At 40.8% G+C, this 17,267-nt stretch overlaps 1 protein-coding gene across 1 annotated transcript in view; it reads left to right on the forward strand.

The window, feature by feature from the left end:
* Positions 1 to 1,711: 1,711 nt before the first annotated feature.
* Positions 1,712 to 17,267, forward strand: part of XRN1 (5'-3' exoribonuclease 1) — a 46,431-nt gene continuing 30,875 nt past the window's right edge. The window contains exons 1-16 of the mRNA XM_028731198.2: positions 1,712 to 1,946; positions 5,567 to 5,799; positions 7,292 to 7,389; positions 8,661 to 8,770; positions 8,858 to 8,968; positions 10,521 to 10,603; positions 11,128 to 11,215; positions 11,307 to 11,475; positions 11,700 to 11,767; positions 13,241 to 13,369; positions 13,556 to 13,625; positions 14,120 to 14,225; positions 14,492 to 14,581; positions 15,618 to 15,774; positions 16,085 to 16,204; positions 16,972 to 17,141. Of these exons, the coding sequence (XP_028587031.2) occupies positions 1,872 to 1,946; positions 5,567 to 5,799; positions 7,292 to 7,389; positions 8,661 to 8,770; positions 8,858 to 8,968; positions 10,521 to 10,603; positions 11,128 to 11,215; positions 11,307 to 11,475; positions 11,700 to 11,767; positions 13,241 to 13,369; positions 13,556 to 13,625; positions 14,120 to 14,225; positions 14,492 to 14,581; positions 15,618 to 15,774; positions 16,085 to 16,204; positions 16,972 to 17,141 (1,877 nt within the window). The 5' untranslated portion in view covers positions 1,712 to 1,871. The remainder of the gene's footprint in view (positions 1,947 to 5,566; positions 5,800 to 7,291; positions 7,390 to 8,660; positions 8,771 to 8,857; positions 8,969 to 10,520; positions 10,604 to 11,127; positions 11,216 to 11,306; positions 11,476 to 11,699; positions 11,768 to 13,240; positions 13,370 to 13,555; positions 13,626 to 14,119; positions 14,226 to 14,491; positions 14,582 to 15,617; positions 15,775 to 16,084; positions 16,205 to 16,971; positions 17,142 to 17,267) is intronic.

The raw sequence follows: 17,267 nt of genomic DNA on the forward strand, positions 1-17,267 counted from the left end.
GTTTGTAACACATTGCTCTTAAGCAAGCAGTGCAGTTCAGTCTTTTTAGCCCTTAATAAGTGTCTGCGGACAGCGCTGGCTCCCGGCCTCTAGAGTGAGATGAGCGCACAACCCTAGAGTCTGTCAAGACTGGCCCGTACGGGCAGGGGTACCTTTACCTTTATAGTTCACTAAACCTTCCTCTCTCTAGTCTGAGAGAGATCCTGACCTAAACAATCTGTTTGTTTGTTCACCATTGCTGAGCTTAGCCACTACTGCTGCTGCTAGCTCTCCATTGCTAACTTAAGCTGAGTTCTCAGGTTTCACCTTCCTTCTGTGAGACAGTTTTTCCTGTGATGAGTCATCAGTTATCCTTAAACACTCTCTTTGCTGTATTTACCTAGAGACAAACCTCTCTTGCCTAATGCAAGCTTTTCTACACAGATTTTCAAACACAATGCATACAAACATTACCTTTCCTGCATAGCTTTTAAAGCCATATCTTTCTTACGCATTAGAAGAAGTAACCTATTGTGATAAGAATTTTAAGGTCTTAGATATATAATAAATGTACCAACCAAGCACGTACATACAGCAGCACAGGAAGACGGACCTGAAACCATTTTTGATTCCCAAATTGACCAAATGTTTTCTCTGCAAGGTCAAAGGAAAATGGAAAAGCCTCCCCACTCTCTTTTCCTTCACAAATCCTGTCTTAAGGGTATGTCTGTGTTTGAATAGGGTGTGCCTGTGACCTGTCTCAGGAACTAAGTATTTATCATTACAAAAGACTGGCCAGGCTCCCCAGGGTATCCAATCAAGTAACCTGCCAGACAGGAGATAAACCACTCAGATTTCTGCTGTAGACCGCCCTTTCTGTGATGTATGTATGATGTATGGAGGGGTGGTCTTGAGCTCCAGGGCAGGGAATTTAAAATATACAGTATAAGGGCAGGCACACCTTGGTTCTGGGTCTTCAACACTATCAAGCAAGGCAAAAGCTGCACTTTCTAAAATTCCTCCTTTTGCACCACGATTGAAGACAGGCGAGGGGCTTCCCATCTTGTGCTACTCCAGGACAGTGACAGAACCACCCTGGCTTCTCAATCTGCTTCTTGACCACCATGACCCACTCAGACTTTGCATGAATTTTTAAATGATCTAGCGCAGGGTTTCCAGTTATTTTTCTTGCAGACCTTTTATGCCTTCGGTAGTTGTGTGACAAGCAGGGGAGAAAACTCTTAAATACTGTTTACAAACAACAGCTCAACTTTTGAGGTCGAAAGTCATTTTACTCCATCCCTTCTTAGACACCTTTTTCCCCCACAGTAAAGCAGCGCATAATTTTTAATGAGATAAATAAAACAAAGGCGGGCAGGAAAAAAGGCCTCCTCCCTCCTCCCCCCCCCCCGGTGTCCGGGTAACTCCGGGCGTATGGCAGCACATAGAGATTTGGGAGATTTTCATTTCAAAATAGCTCAAAAACGTTCTTTGAGATTTCGAAAAACAAAAACTTTTGCGTCCGGATTTTCACTTTTTGAAATAGGACAACCCTAGCTCCGTACACACAACACACGCTATCACCGCAGGTTTCGGCAACGAAAGGGCGGCGGCGGCGGCTGCCGGCCCGCAGTTCCCGCGGCTTCCAGCAGGGTGCGCCATTGCGGGGGGCGGGCCTCTCCCCGCCTGTTTTGTTGACCCTCTGACGCAGTGCCGGTCCGCTCTAGGAACAGCTGCTCCGTGAGCAAACTCCGGCCCTCGCCAGGAAGAGAGAGGTGGTTTGTTTTTGGCCTGTGGCGGCGGCGGCGGCGGTCAGTTGCTTGTTGTGTCGGGCAGGGCTGGCGCTAAGAGCGGGCATCTGAGGGCGAAGAGGAGCAGCAGCACTAGCCGCCATGGGAGTGCCGAAATTTTACCGTTGGATCTCGGAGCGGTACCCTTGCCTTAGCCAGGTGGTGAAGGAGCATCAGGTGAGAGGCGGCTGCCGGTGTTGCTCTTTCCTCTCTCCCGCTCTTGCATGGAGGGAAGGGGCTCCTCTTCTTCTTTCCAGGGCGGCTGTGCTCGGGAAAGATGTCCCGGCAGCTCCGAAGGGCTCCCTGGAAACCCCCCGCTCCGACCCTTTTCCCTGAGTCGCCGCCTTTGCCCAGGGGAGCCTCCTCTTGGCGACCCGTCGTAGAGAAGTTCTCCTTGCATTTTAGGGTTTCTGTCTCTATCCCATCAGCTGGGCTTGTCTTACCTATGTGTTACTGATTATTATTATTATTATTATTATTATTATTATTATTATTTTAAACCCCTTATATCTGTTGAGCTCCTTGAAAAAGGGGGACTATACATGTAGTCGTGCTCATCATTATCTTCAAATAACGACGACAATGACATTTGTATTTTGTGTACCCTGCCCATTTGACTGGGTTTCCCCAGCCACTCTGGGCAGCTTGCAGCATATCTAGCAAAACAACAGCAACAGCAATAATACTATCATCATCTCCACAGGGAGCCACAGCTTGGAGAGGAGTGCCCTGTAGGGAAAGGGTGTGTGTTGTGTTGTTAAGTTTGTATACCACCCTTCATCCGAAGATCACAGGGGTTCACAACATAAAAAGACAAAATGAGAACACAAAATACATAACAACCCTCCTACCCCACAAACAAGCCAATAGCCGCCTTCCCACAAACACATTTAAAAGGCCGTAGAGTGTCCTTTTCTCTTTGCAGCCTTCCCTCGTTCCTGGCTGCAGCCATCTGTGACTGCTTTTCATTTAGAGAAGAGGAGCAGGAGAAGAGGAGTTACAAACAACTCAGGGACACTTTGTACTTTGGTCCTTTACTGTGAAATGCTTCAGCTTTGGGAACGACGCCCTGAACACACTTGTATAGAAATACCTGCATTTGCCAGCTAACAACAGGCAGCTTTATTCTGCCTGAATTCTCAGGAGCAGGGGAAAACTGTGTGCTTCCACATTAGAAATTGGTCCAATAAAATACATGGTTGAATGGGAGTGAGATTTTATCCAGCAGGAAAGAGAATGAAAGTGATGGAGAATGAGCCAGACTGCTGAATCGGAAGGGCCTTCTGACCTGGAGTGGAGTTGCCAAAATCCTGAATTCACTTTTGCTGCAAAGGTTTATGATGAAGTGATGGATAAGTCTTTCTAAGTAAACAAACTATAAATAAATAGTTCCATTGAACTCTGGAACTTTAAACACACAGCATTGCATTGCCAACCACTGTTGCCTATTTGATAACCTTTGACTACAATTTATCCTGGTGATCTACCAATTAGAGCTTTTTTTGGTTAAGGAACTGCTGCTTTGAATCAATGTAAAAGAGTGGCTTCTGATTTGAAAGTGGTGTCATCTGAGAGCGCCATTGGTGTCATTATTAAAGTGTTGGACATGGTGGTGGTAACTTCAAATCCCCACTCAGCCCTGAGGATCACTAGATGATGTTACACTCTCAGCCTAACCAACTTTACAAAGTTTGTTGTGAGGATGAAATTGAGGAGTGGAGAAAAGGCAGAATAGGAAAATAGTAAAATTAATTATTATTATTTTTTAACGTTTTAGAAAGCTGTAAAACCAGACACTATAACTAGAGTTACTGTTAAATACAGGGGTAGCTAACCTTTTTTTGGCCAAGCCATCTGAGGTCCATTTGCCAGCAGGTGGATTTAGCCACCTCACAATCTTATTACACAGAGTCCTCTTCTCAGCTGCTCTATACAGATCATGAGAGGAGGGGTGGGGCTAGCATCCCCCTTCACCCATCAAATGAGGAGTCTGACAACCAGGGAGGGGGCTGTTTGAATCTCCCATCAGCTAAACAGAGAGGTTTATACAACTTCTCCTATCCCAGTGTTGTCTAGTTCAAATTTATCTCTTTTTGCCATCTCCAAAGTTGTGGGGTGGTTAGGGGGAGAGAAAAGTTTGATGGGGTGCCAGATAAGACTCCAAAGCTTGGATTTAGTCACCCTTGATCTAATGCATGGTCAGGAATCTTACACTTTACTTTCAATCTTGTGTATATATACTTGGGAGTAAATCCTATATTTACTCTTACCTAAATAAATATGCCTTGAGATGCATGATAATATACAGACTGTAGCCTTCCATTCAGGGAGCAATATTTGCTTGTAGTTTATGTTAATTTATAGCACCAGTATTAATATACTTGAGGACTTGCTAGGAAAAAATGTATTGACACATGGCCTGATCATGTTCCTAGGTAAGTTGCAGTTTTCATTTCTCTGGAAATACTTAGATCGGTTTCACTTTTGTTTCTGTTAATGTGTTCTGTTGTTTTCCATTCTCGCACAGAAGAGCTGCTTGCAGTGGTGTAATGTTTTAGCTGGAGCCATATTTTCTATTTCTTCCAGCAATAATTAAAAATGTCTTTTTACCTCCAGAATTTATATGCTGCCTTTCAAGACAAGTGGGGAAGTTTGCTCACATAAACCAAATGTAGAATACAACTTAAAACATTTCTATTACAATTACAGAAACTAAAGAAGACCATCTAAAAACAATATGCAATAAAGTACAATAGCATCACTGTCATGTGATAGTATCATTTTGGTTAGCTGTTTTGAGTAGTACTTTAAACTTGATAAAGGATCATGACTTTGGAGTGACCTTGACTCAGCAGTTGTAGTTTCAAATGAAGTACCCAATGCTAAAGTCGGTGTTTTGTGGAATTGTTTTTAATTTACGCTGGCAAGGTACTGCTGGCTATATGCCTGACAATGTGCCCCTTGACCCCGGTCCTTCCTGGCTTGTTAAATCTAGGGCATTTGACTAGTTGATTACAGAGCGTGGTTAATACTTCATTGTGTGACAGGGTGGAAAAAGACAAACCATGAACTTGAGTTTGGAAATAATTTTAAGTCAAACCATAGCTTGGCTGCAGATATGACAGCAGGACTATGAGACAGGCAAAGCAGCTATGCTTTTTACTGTGAGTGCCTGCATGGTCGCACATTCATGCTTAGTTTGGCTTAACATTACAATGGCACTGGTAACTGCTGTGTAAGGGAGAATAATATAGCAACTATTGGCTTCCTTGCTGCTAGAAGCAGAACATATTTCTTGATTAAAGGTAAAGGGACCCCTGACCGTTAAGTCCAGTTGCGGACGACTCTGGGGTTGCGGTGCTCATCTCGCTTTACTGGCCGAGGGAGCTGGTATTTGTCCGCAGACAGCTTCCAGGTCATGTAGCCAGCATGACTGAGCTGCTTCTGGTGAACCAGAGCAGTGCATGGAAACGCCATTTACTTTCCCGCCGGAGCAGTACCTATTTATCTACTTGTACTTTGACGTGCTTTCAAACTGCTAGGTTGGCAGGATATGTAAACAATCAGACTGCATTGTTTCTTATCAAACCCCAAAATCTATAAACAGCAATTCCAGAATGCACAGTTAAAAATTATGAGCCCTCCTCCAGAGGTGGAAGTAACACATGAAATAAGTATTTCATATACAGGTATGGAATCATATCTACAGAAAGGAGGAAGGTGGAGCATAACATTTTTTGCTGGGTGGATGAATAACTGCTACTTGTATTAATTAATGGCTCTAATATGTTTCCTAGATTCCAGAGTTTGACAACTTGTACCTGGACATGAATGGTATCATTCATCAGTGTTCACACCCTAATGATGATGATGTTCACTTCAGAATCTCTGAAGACAAGATCTTTGCTGATATATTTCACTATTTGGAAGTATTGTTTCGCATTATTAAACCAAGAAAGGTTTTCTTCATGGCAGTAGATGGAGTTGCTCCAAGAGCAAAAATGAACCAGCAGCGTGGCAGACGTTTTAGGTGTGTGAGTTCTTCCTTGTTTGTTTGTTTGTTGTTCTTGGTTCCCTCATACCTCTTCTGAATGCATGTTATTCTCAAGCAGTGGCAGTTAACACTGTATCTGTTGCTAAAATGTTTTTTCAAGAAATGCTGTGTTCCTTCCAGGTTTTTTGGATGCCTTGCTGGATAAGCAAAAATGAAAGAAAATAAATAGTTGCCAGCATCCCCAACCTGTTAGCCCACCTGCATTAATTTTTCCCCAAGGAAAAGGCCTGCGTGCATTGTTGGGTGACATCCTACGTCATTTTTCTATGCACCTTTGGGAAGTGCTATAAAATGCTCTCAGAAGCCAAAGAGGCACTTCATCTACCAGATGGAGGAGAAAGGATGCACTTTTGGGTGCCTCTTCCCAGAGATGTATGGAACACCTCTTGGCAGTGTCATCCAATGCACCCACCTGATCTTTCCCAAGGGAAAGTCTGGGAGGAGTGTGCACTGTTGAGCATTGCTTCCCAAGGATGCAGAGGGGAAGGTGGGGTGGGAGTATGTTGTGTTGTCCACTGCTGCAATAAAGCAGGAACCTTCAGGCAGCAGTGTCCTCTACTTTCCACCAGCTTTCCTTCTCTGAACCAGAAAAGGTTGACAACCTTTGCCTGTTTGGACCTTTCTAGCTAAGGTTTTTCAGGCTTCTTTGCCATGCAGCTGCCGAACAGTCCCTGGTCTTCCTCCCACCTTTGGAGCTGTGAGGTGGCAGGAATTGCAGTGCAAATGCTTGGACAATCCTACCCAGCTCTACAGCTTCAAAGTAAGGATTAAGACTGGCTGCTTTTTATGCTTGGCAGTTGATAGCACCACACTAGTCATGCACCGCACTAGCATATTTGTTGAAGTCTGGGTGCTGTGCTGCTTACTTTAAAAATATGTCTGCCCCGCCCCACTTTGGCCTTTATATTTGTATATCTCAATACTGATATGTTTTCTGTGTTACTGTGTTTTGGAAGCTTCTACATGTATGGGAGCTGACATTGTAGCTGATGGAGAAACCAATACTTGCTTTGAGCTCATGGTAATGCACTTGGGCGTCTTAAGAAGAGGGTCTCTAAAATTATTAAAAAGTTTAGCTCAGCTAAGTTTCATTTCAGCAGGATGTAAAAGAAAGCTTGGGTTCCTTTGCATTATGTTCCACTAAACACAATAATACAAATCTAATTAATGTGGGTTAGCTAAATTAATGATTGTCTTGGTTAAAAAAATCATTTGGGACTGGGATTGGAGTAGAAGGGCTTGGAATTTTAGTGCATGAGTGTGAACTATAAAGCAGAAAGTCTCTGTTTAAATATCACATCCTCCTCTAATTCACTGAGTAGCCTTAAGCAAGTCACTGACTCTCAGCTTATTCCCCTCCTGTCTAATAAAAACCCACCCCTTACACAGTTTTTGTGCTATTATTGAGATTATGTATATGAAATGATGTGCATACTTTACAGCACTAAAATGCTAAATATTGTTACAGGTCAGCAAAGGAGGCAGAGGACAAAATAAAGAAGGCATTAGAGAAAGGAGAGACTCTTCCGACAGAAGCTAGATTTGATTCCAATTGCATTACACCAGGTAAAGGAGTCTGCTTAATTTTTAATGTTCTTACATTCGGGTGCTAAGCTGCCATCTGGAATTGCATCCTTCTTTCTGCCCCTTACAGCTCATTTGAAATTAAAGGATGTGGTTTTCAAAAGTGCTGTAAGCCAAAGGTTTCTAGCAATTAACTCAGGTGAATGCTTTTTGGAAATTAATGACTTGAAAATGGTGGCAAATTGATAATCAGGCTTATTGTTATGAGACTGCTCTTGTGCATTGCACTATAGAAAAAACTAGCAGTGGTTTGTTTTGAGTTATGGTTACAGTGGCAAATGTTTGTCTTTATCCTAGGGTAACTTTGGAAACCAGAAAATATATAATGCATAGAAATTACTTGTGGTTATAGTCAACTAAAATTTTCTATCAGATTCTTTTTATGCTTAAGAGCATTTGGCCATCCAAACATAGATTTTTGGTTTGATGATCTAAGGCAGTCTCTGTTTTTGAAATTCTGAGATAAAAAGTGTTAAATGAAGCAAATAAAGTTTTAAAAAAGGAAGTAGCAATAAACACATCATGGAGTGTAACATTGAACACACTAGCTATACTATATTGCATTTTTCTATTTCATTAGTCAACTAGGACATTTTACCTTATGATACAAAAATAGAAAAAATATTTCCATGTACAAATGCAAAGAATCCCGCTTCTCCAGCTCATGCTGATTCCAAAGAATGCTGTGTGACTTTTGAGCAATTTTGGCCCGTAAAAGCTGTCAGCAAGACTTTCAAAATGGAAGTTAAATTCATTTTTATCTCCATGGGGGTAAAGAGTCACTTAAGCTAAATCCTCTTTTCTCTTATCCCTGTTGCTATTCTTTGTTGAGCTATTATAAACTGGAAGTCACATATTTTCTGGTTCAGGCACAACTCTTGAGACTGGAGAACCAGGTAATGTCTTCCCTCAAAAGTCTAGATCAGCAAGTGCTTAATGCATGGGAATCTCTGACGCTGTCTTTACCAGAAACAGGAAAACATAGTTGACGCAAAATAAAAATGCTGAAATTTCAAAACACATTTTAGAATTCTGAACAGTTTTTGCTGTCATAGTGCCATCTTTAATTGTAGTATACCATCTATTTTTGTGTGAAACATTGATTTCTAAAAATGTGTCTCTCTTTGTAAAGGGTAAAATGATTGTTTGTTTCCCACTTCTGTTGATTGTTAATCTTTTCCAGTGAAACAGGTTTTAATTCTTTTCTGAGATTTCAGTCTGTGAAGATTTAACTTTCATATTTATGTTACTAGGGACTGAATTCATGGCCAGGTTGCATGAACATCTGAAGTATTTTGTAAATATGAAGATTTCAACAGACAAATCCTGGCAAGGCGTAACTGTCTACTTATCAGGCCATGAGGTTACTTTTTACATTAGTAATTTCTTACAACATTAATATTAAACAAAGCAGTATTTATTAATTTTATTTTGTTCTTTTTTTGTTCAGACACCTGGAGAAGGGGAACATAAAATTATGGAATTTATAAGGTCAGAGAAAGCAAAGCCTGACCACGATCCAAACACAAGGCACTGTCTGTACGGTTTGGATGCTGACTTGGTACGTTCAGATTGAAAGTGTATGCGTGGGAATGTGTAGATTTGGGAATAAATTAAATTCTGGATGTAAATGTATGTGGCTATTAACCACAGTGTCTCTTCAGACTGCAATAAATGCTTTTACGTGTGCCCAGAGATTTCTCACCACCCTCTCACATCATAACCTGATCTTGAATTCCGGCAAGACTGAGCCACTGTGAGTGACTCGCTCTTGTGACAGAAAAATTGGTCAACTGCCTGCCCTGGACAGGATTGCAGTCTAGCTGAAGGCGCAGTTAACCCTGTCTGTGGCTGCTTCTGGAACCAGCTTTGTCTCTGGAGGCCCAGGTAGCCTCCGTAACTAGAAGCATTTTTTACCAGCTTGGCCTGGTACAACAGCTACAGCCAGCTGTTCCAGGACCAGGAGAGTTTGACCACAGTAGCGACCACTGGTGATTTCACGATTAAATTACTACACTGCAGTCTGTGTGTGACTTCTCTTGGGCTTGATCTGGAAGCTGCAGCTCATACACAATGAGTGAGACAGGCAGGAGTGAGGTGCTCTGTCCAAAGATCTGCTCTGGTTGCTGATTTGTTATTGGGCCAAGTTCAGGGTGTTAATATTAGTATATAAAGCAGCTTGGCACCAGTTGATTTGCAGGATCTCCTTAGCCCATGTATGCTTGCTTGACAGCTTTGATCTGCAGCACTGTTACAGATGCCGCACAATTTTGCACATGAAAGAAATAGTTTTTTTAGTGTAGCAGAGCCTGCACTTTGGAACTCCCTGCCCATTGACATAAGGCAGGCATCTTCGCTGTGCAGTAGGCCCTTAAGTTGTGCACTTTAAATTTTTTATACACATGGCAAAAAAGGGAGGACATAGAGTTCTGACTTTGGCAATACCACCTGCCATTGAACCCAATGAGGTTTTTATTTTAGGCACAGTCCCTGGAACATAACCTCTATGTAAATTGCAGGCCTAGTGTTTTCTTTTCACAATATTTTAGCGCTTAAAACATCTTTGTTTAGGCAAGTCTTCTGGACACATTGATGCTGATGTGTTTTAATCTTTCTTTAGTTTTGAATTTTTATTTTTTTAATTTTTTTTTTTAAATTAATTCCTTGTTTTTAACTGTTTTGAATTGATAGTCTTAATATTTATTGGAAACTGCTTAGAGCTTTTGTTACAATCAAGTGATATATAAATTTGTGAAAAAGTTAAGAAAAATAAAATTCTTGACTACAACTTTTTTAATTTGTGTAGGTTTGAAAAGTAGTTTAAGTAGTGTGGCAACTACTAGAAGAATGCTATTGGAAGAAGGGGGCACTCGCCATGCAGGAGTCTCATTGAGATCATTTTAGACCTGGGATTACTTGCTTTCCCATAAAAGAACTAATAATTCAGAGTTGCAGCAAAATATTTTAAATATGCTTACCTCAAAAACAAAGTGTCTCTTGGAACCTTAAATACTGACAAATGTATTATGGCATAAGCTTTTGTAGACTTAAAGCTACTTTGTTAAAGTGACTGGTTTTAGGGGTAAAAACATTTAAAATGCTTCTTTCAACAGATTATGCTTGGACTGACAAGTCATGAGCCACATTTTTCCCTTTTAAGAGAAGAGGTCCGGTTTGGTGGCAAAAAGTCACAAAGGTAACTCCTCTAAAAATATGAATTGCATAAAAAAGGAAAATTGAACAAAACCACTAGATAGCTAGGGATGCGGGTGGCGCTGTGGGTAAAACCTCAGTGCCTAGGGCTTGCCGATCGCATGGTCGGCGGTTCGAATCCCCGTGGCGGGGTGAGCTCCTGTCTTTCGGTCCCAGCTCCTGCCCACCTAGCAGTTCGAAAGCACACTTAAGTGCAAGTAGATAAATAGGTACCGCTTTATAGCGGGAAGGTAAACGGTGTTTCTGTGTGCTGCGCTGGCTCGCCAGAGCAGCTTCGTCATGCTGGCCACGTGACCCAGAAGTGTCTCCGGACAGCGCTGGCCCCCGGCCTCTTAAGTGAGATGGGCGCACAACCCTAGAGTCGGACACGACTGGCCCATACGAGCAGGGGTACCTTTTCCTTTACCTTTACTAGATAGCTACATCATTTTTTAAAATGAATATTTGATACTGAATTATTTATAGAATTTCCATCCGCTTACTTAGTTGTGGTCAATAATTTTACAGAGCGTGTGCCCCAGAAGAAACCACTTTTCATTTACTGCACTTGTCATTAATGAGAGAATATATTGACTATGAATTCTCACCAGTTAAAGTAAGTATGGATGGACCACAGGGCAAAAATTGTTTAAAGGTTTGCATAAGGCATTGGTCATGAATTGTTTCTATCAACCTTCATTTATCAGGACAAGATATCGTTTACATATGAAGTTGACAGAATAATAGATGACTGGATCTTAATGGGCTTTCTTGTTGGAAATGATTTTATCCCTCATCTACCTCACTTTCATATTAACCATGATGCACTGCCACTGCTGTATAGAACATACATGGATATTTTGCCTAAACTTGGAGGTAAGAGTCTCACAAAGCTAATGCAATATGGTCAGTTTCAAGATTGCTTCTTGTTGCAATTGTGACAGTATTACAGAGGAGATTGCAGAATGGAAAAGACAGCAGGGAATCCAGTCTTAATTTTCTGTGTTATATTGCTCATGTTGCTCCTCTTTGATACAGTGTGCCTGCAGGAAAAGCAGCTCATGATTATAAGCATGAATCAGATTTTTCTTCTCTAATAGGTTACATTAATGAAAGTGGGCACCTCAACTTACCTCGCTTTGAGAAATACCTTACAAAATTGTCAGATGTAAGTATATTTTTTCTTCTGAGCAAAACTAAAGTCTTAACTTAAAACCCCATCTATACCTTCAATGTGCAGGTTTGCTCTCTAAATCTGAGAACCTGAGCTTTTCATTAAAACGAAAAAGAAAAGAATTCTAGCTGTCATCAAGGTGGAGAGATGCTTGAAAATTTTGAAAGTAGCATGATTGAAAATATTGGGCAGCTTCATCCATTTTGGAATTAGCGGACACGCTGCATGTATATGATTCTGGCTTCCCAGCATGCATGTCCAGTAAAGAAAAAAAAAGCAACTTTCCACCACACATGTTATAGAGTATGCAAGGAAAATCGTATTTTCTGATTTTATAACTGTAACATTACCAATCTGCTTTTCTTATGCTGGAATTACCTTTCTTTTTATCTCAGTCAAGCCACTAAATCTGTACCTCTCAAATATATTCTGCTTCTGTAAATCACTTTTTGTGTAGTAGCAATTCCCCCCTCCCCCAGTGTATGATAAACTTCCACTAGTGCTAAACAGGTAAACTGTTCCAACCTGCCAGATCTGCAGCTGAAAATGGTAGTAGGAAAATATGCTGCTTCTTTTTTTTGAAAACATTTTAATTTCGTTTTTTACAATACACGTTTATAGAAAAAATTCAATTACATATCCATATAAAGAGATTCCTCGGAATCTCAGGACTCCCCCATCCCTTCCCTGGAGTCCCATTTTAATCAGTTAAAAACTGCATCTTCTTCAAACTCTTAATTATTATATCAATCCATATTTTCCATGATAATTGTTACACTACAGGTGATTCAAAATCCTGCCAATGTTTCCATCTGCTTACAGTGGTCTCTTTGATTACTTATACATTTTCCCATTCTTTTATAAAGTTTTTGTCCTCTTGATTCCTGAGATTTCCAGTCAGCTTTGCCATTTCAGCATAGTCCATCAGCTTGGTTTGCCATTTTTCTCTGGTTGGGACTGTGTCTTCCTTCCATCTCTGGGCTAGTAGCATTTGGGCGGCTGTTGTTCCATACATCAAAAGTCTTTTCTGGTCTTTTGGAATATCTGTATCAGTAATTCCTAAGAAATTACTGGTTTTTTAGCAAATATCATTTTAAACTTTTTTTTTCATTTCATTATATATCATCTCCCAGAAAGCTTTTACCACCTTTCAAGTCCACCACATATGATAAAACTTACCTTCTTTTTCTTTACTTTTCCAGCAGGTATTTGTACTTGTTCTATACATTTTTGCCAACTTAGTAGGAGTCAAATACCAATGGTACATCATTTTCATATAATTCTCTTTCAAGGAACAACGGGCCGTAAATTTCAGGTCTGTTTTCCATAACCTTTCCCAGTCTGCCATCTGAATGTTATGACCCAGAAAATAGGCTTCGGAGTTCAAATATCTCCTTGAGAAATTTGCCTTGAAATAGATTAGATGTATAATGATAATGCTTTTCTTTCTTCCATTTATTTTAACAGTTTGACCGTGAGCATTTCAGTGAAATCTTTTTAGATCTGAAGTGGTTTGAAAGCAAAGTGGGCAATAAATATCTGAACGAGGCAGCTGGTATTGCTGCAGAAGAATCAAGAATGCAAAAGAAGCGCAAGGTTAGTAGTCTGGTGTCATCTGCAAATTTGATGAGCATCCCTTCAATTCCTTCATCCAAGTCATTTATAAAGACGATGCATTCTTGTAGCATTGAAATTTCACTCTTTAACATTACAGCTTCTGTGAATTGATGCTATATGCATATCACTCTGTGTTATTTAAAGTATCAATCACAATTTTAACAGGCTCAGGAAAACGCTTTGTGCTTGGCTGCTTTGGAGAAAACTGACAATGGAACTGTAGCATCTTTAAAAAGTGAGTCCAATTGTTGTGTGGTGCCTGTGCTGGCTAAACTTGTATACATAAATTATCTGTGAGCCCGAGATTCTCGGCATTTTACTCTTTAAGTGAAAGTGAGTAAAAGACAATGAATTTTTTAAAAAGGAAGTTGTTTTAACTTGCCATTTTCCATACTGTTTGCACACTTCAAAAGTTTTCTGCTAGGTTCATTTTAATATCAAGCAAGCATATTTGCTGTACTCCTTTCGGTGCCTGATAAAAACAATCTTGTTTAGACAAGCCTACCCAGATGCTTATAAACCTGAGGAAATTTGAATCCATTTTAGTATTTTAACCTTTGTATATTTCTAAGCATGGTTGTAATTTTTTCTTGATTTTATTGTTTTACACTTTGAGGATTTTTACAATGAAGTGGTGCATACAGCTTATTAAAAAATAAAAAAGAATAAATAGCAGGTGTTAATTGTGGTATACAGCAAGTTAATTGCTCAATTTATTTTTCATTTTAGCTTCGTTAGAAGATGAGCCAGAAGATGATGATTTGTTTGAGACAGAGTTTAGGCAATACAAAAGAACATACTATATGACCAAGATGGGTGTAGAAGTAGTCTCAGAGTAAGTATTAACAAAATGGCTTCTTCCATGAGCACTGGAACTCCTCCAAGTGGGTTACAGTTTCTAAAATAAAAAAGGAGAACCTGTGCTCCAGTTATAGTACCTGTGCTGTGTTATAGTGACTGAAGCGATTACATAATTTCTGTTAGTGAATTTAAAATGTTTTAACGTTTTATCTCAACCCTTGCCTCTGAAATAGCTGGAGGTAATAGCTAAAACAGCTTCATTCTCAATCTTATTTGTAATTTTTGGTATTTTTGTTTTAGTGCCTTTCTAGCTGACCAGGCAGAATGTTACGTCCAGGCAATACAGTGGATATTGCACTACTACTACCATGGGGTTCAGTCATGGAGCTGGTAAGATGAAATTTACAAGTGGAATGCTTATATCAGCTTTGCAATCAAGTATGTTTTAGACCAGAGGTTTTCAACATTTTTGAGTCCACGGCTCCCTTGGCCAACTACATTCTTTCTGAGGCACCCCTGTAGGGCTCAGGAGCCCAGTTATGACACCCCTTGCCTGCAGAGCTGTCAGCCTCTCACCCTTTTCCAAACACCATCCCTTATGGAGTGTTCCCTCAGCCTCTTCTCCTCTCTCCTTGGGAGTCCTCTGGTCTCTGAGTTGCCCCTAAGAGAGGTGCCTCCTCACACTGCCCCACAGGGGCCTGGGAAGAAGATGCCCCCAGCCTTTGTGGCCCAATGGAGACTGGACAAAGGTGAACTTCAGTCTAGTATCCTACCTTGGGAGGCAGCAGCAGGTGCTGCCAGGCTTGCATAGCGGAAAGGTTCCCTTTCAGCACTGGGCACTCAACTCCTAGGCATGTCTTGCACACAGCAAGCACAAGAAAGGCCGGCACAGCGCCTGCCTGCCCAGCCTCCCACTTGTCTGCCCATCCCCAACAGCAAGGGCTGGCTGTCTGGGCTCCCTTGCCCTATTGCTTGCTTACCTCGAGGCTGCCTGGCAACTAGCACCCCTGGCCAGCCCCAGAGGCACTATTCACCTGCAAAACTTGTAGCCAGGGCTGTTGCAACACACAGCTGTTCAGTCATTTGGGAGGCAGAGACGCAAGAGGGCATCAGAGCAGGGAGGGAAGGAAAGAGGAACCGATGCCAAGCCAGTGTTGCCCTGACGATCATTCAAGGCACCCTGGTTAAAAACCACTGTTTTAAACTATACATATAGCTGCCACTTGACACCCAGTTCCTTAAACCACTCCTCCTCACCCCATACAATTTAGAACAGTGCTGTCTGAGTTATATACCTTATCTAATTATTTGTGATTTTGTTCTTCCTCCAGACCATTAAGATAAATAAGATTACAATGTATGTGTTTATGCTTTTCGTACAGCTGCAACCTTTGTTGAACTAAAATAGCGCCTTTCCTCCTTATAGGTTCTACCCCTACCATTATGCACCTTACCTCTCAGATATCTGCAACATCAGTGAACTGAAAATCCGCTTGGATTTAGGAAAACCATTCATGCCGTTTGAACAGCTTCTGGCAGTACTTCCAGCAGCCAGCAAGGATTTGCTGCCAAAATGCTACCAGGTAGTTTAATATCTTTAGAGGGATTCATCATTCATCTTTATGGCTATTGTCCTTCCATTTTACAAAGATAATTTCAATCCTACTCTTGTGCATTATATATATACATTCTCCATACAGGGATTTGCTTAGTTAAGTGCCACTGGCACCTTGTCCAAATTCTAAATTCGTTGACCAAAGGGCTATAGAAATAATTGACTTTCCATCAGTAAGGGCTAATGTTAGTTAGGTCTTATCATAGTCTTCTTTTAAAATGTACTTTAGTCTGAATTCCTATTGCTTAACTTTGATTACTTAACTTCCAATTCTTTAGCATTTGATGACTGGTGAAGAGTCTCCCATTATTGAATATTATCCAACTGAATTTAAAACTGATCTAAATGGAAAGCAACAAGAATGGGAAGCAGTGGTTTTAATACCATTTATTGATGAGGTAAGAACTCTACCATTCTTTGATCATAAAGTGACTAGTAAACTGTTTAAACCAAGGCCTGGTTTTCATGGTTTAGTTTTATTTTTCTTTTAAATTTGAGACCAGATAAGTTGAATCAGCAATAGCTATCTGTGTGCTCCGGTGGTTAGTTTACAAAGACCAGTAACCTTGGGAGGTTAGTTTTTTACTTTTCTACCTCTGTCCCCAAGACTATGCCCAAGAAGAGTTAGTAAATGGGCTCCAGTCATTCTAGGCTTCAAATAATTATGAATCACCCCTTCAGGAAAAAATGCCACAGTACAGTATTCTCTCCTGGAGAAGAGCAGGGGTGGCCCACTTCTAAGTGTTCCCAGGGACAACCTTCGGCAAAACAGGGGGAATAATGTTCAAACCATCCTTTGAACATGAATAATTAGAGCTGCACTCTTAGCCATATTTAGTCCAGATGCAATGCTACTCATCCTGGGACCTCCCAGTTAAAGGGCAGGTAAGAAAGAAATAATAATAATCATAATACTAATTATTTAATCATGGATAAGGGAAATAGTTGCTCCCTTCACATACGCCCTCATTTCTTGCTTAATTGTTTACCCCTCTTCCTGCTTTTTCCTTAACAACCTTAATTATAGTCAATACTCACTAGGATTGAACTTGTCCTATTGATCTCATTAGGCACTAAGTTTAACTAATTTAGATTGGATCCAACCTTCTCCCAATCTCTGCATTTCAATATGCCTAATGCTTACTAAGTGTTATATTCTATTTAGAAACGATTGTTAGAAGCGATGGAATCCTGCAACAAGTTCTTGACAACAGAAGAAAAACAAAGAAATAGGCACAGTGAATGCCTGATGTACTTCTATGATAAAGATGCAGAGTTCCAGTACCTGTCTCCATGGCCGGAGAAGTTCCCTTCCATAGAAAGATGCCGTGCAAAGTAAGACTGCAGGTGTAATTCCTTAATGCAAAGTGTGCAATCTGCTGAGCGCCGCCGCTGCAGTACCCCTTTGCATTAGCTTTGTTTGGAAGTTAGTTTCAAAATCGCGTTTGTTTCAGAAACACT

This window comes from Podarcis muralis, chromosome 6 (genome assembly GCF_964188315.1).
Source record: "Podarcis muralis chromosome 6, rPodMur119.hap1.1, whole genome shotgun sequence".
In the NCBI taxonomy this organism is placed as follows: Eukaryota; Metazoa; Chordata; class Lepidosauria; order Squamata; family Lacertidae; genus Podarcis; species Podarcis muralis.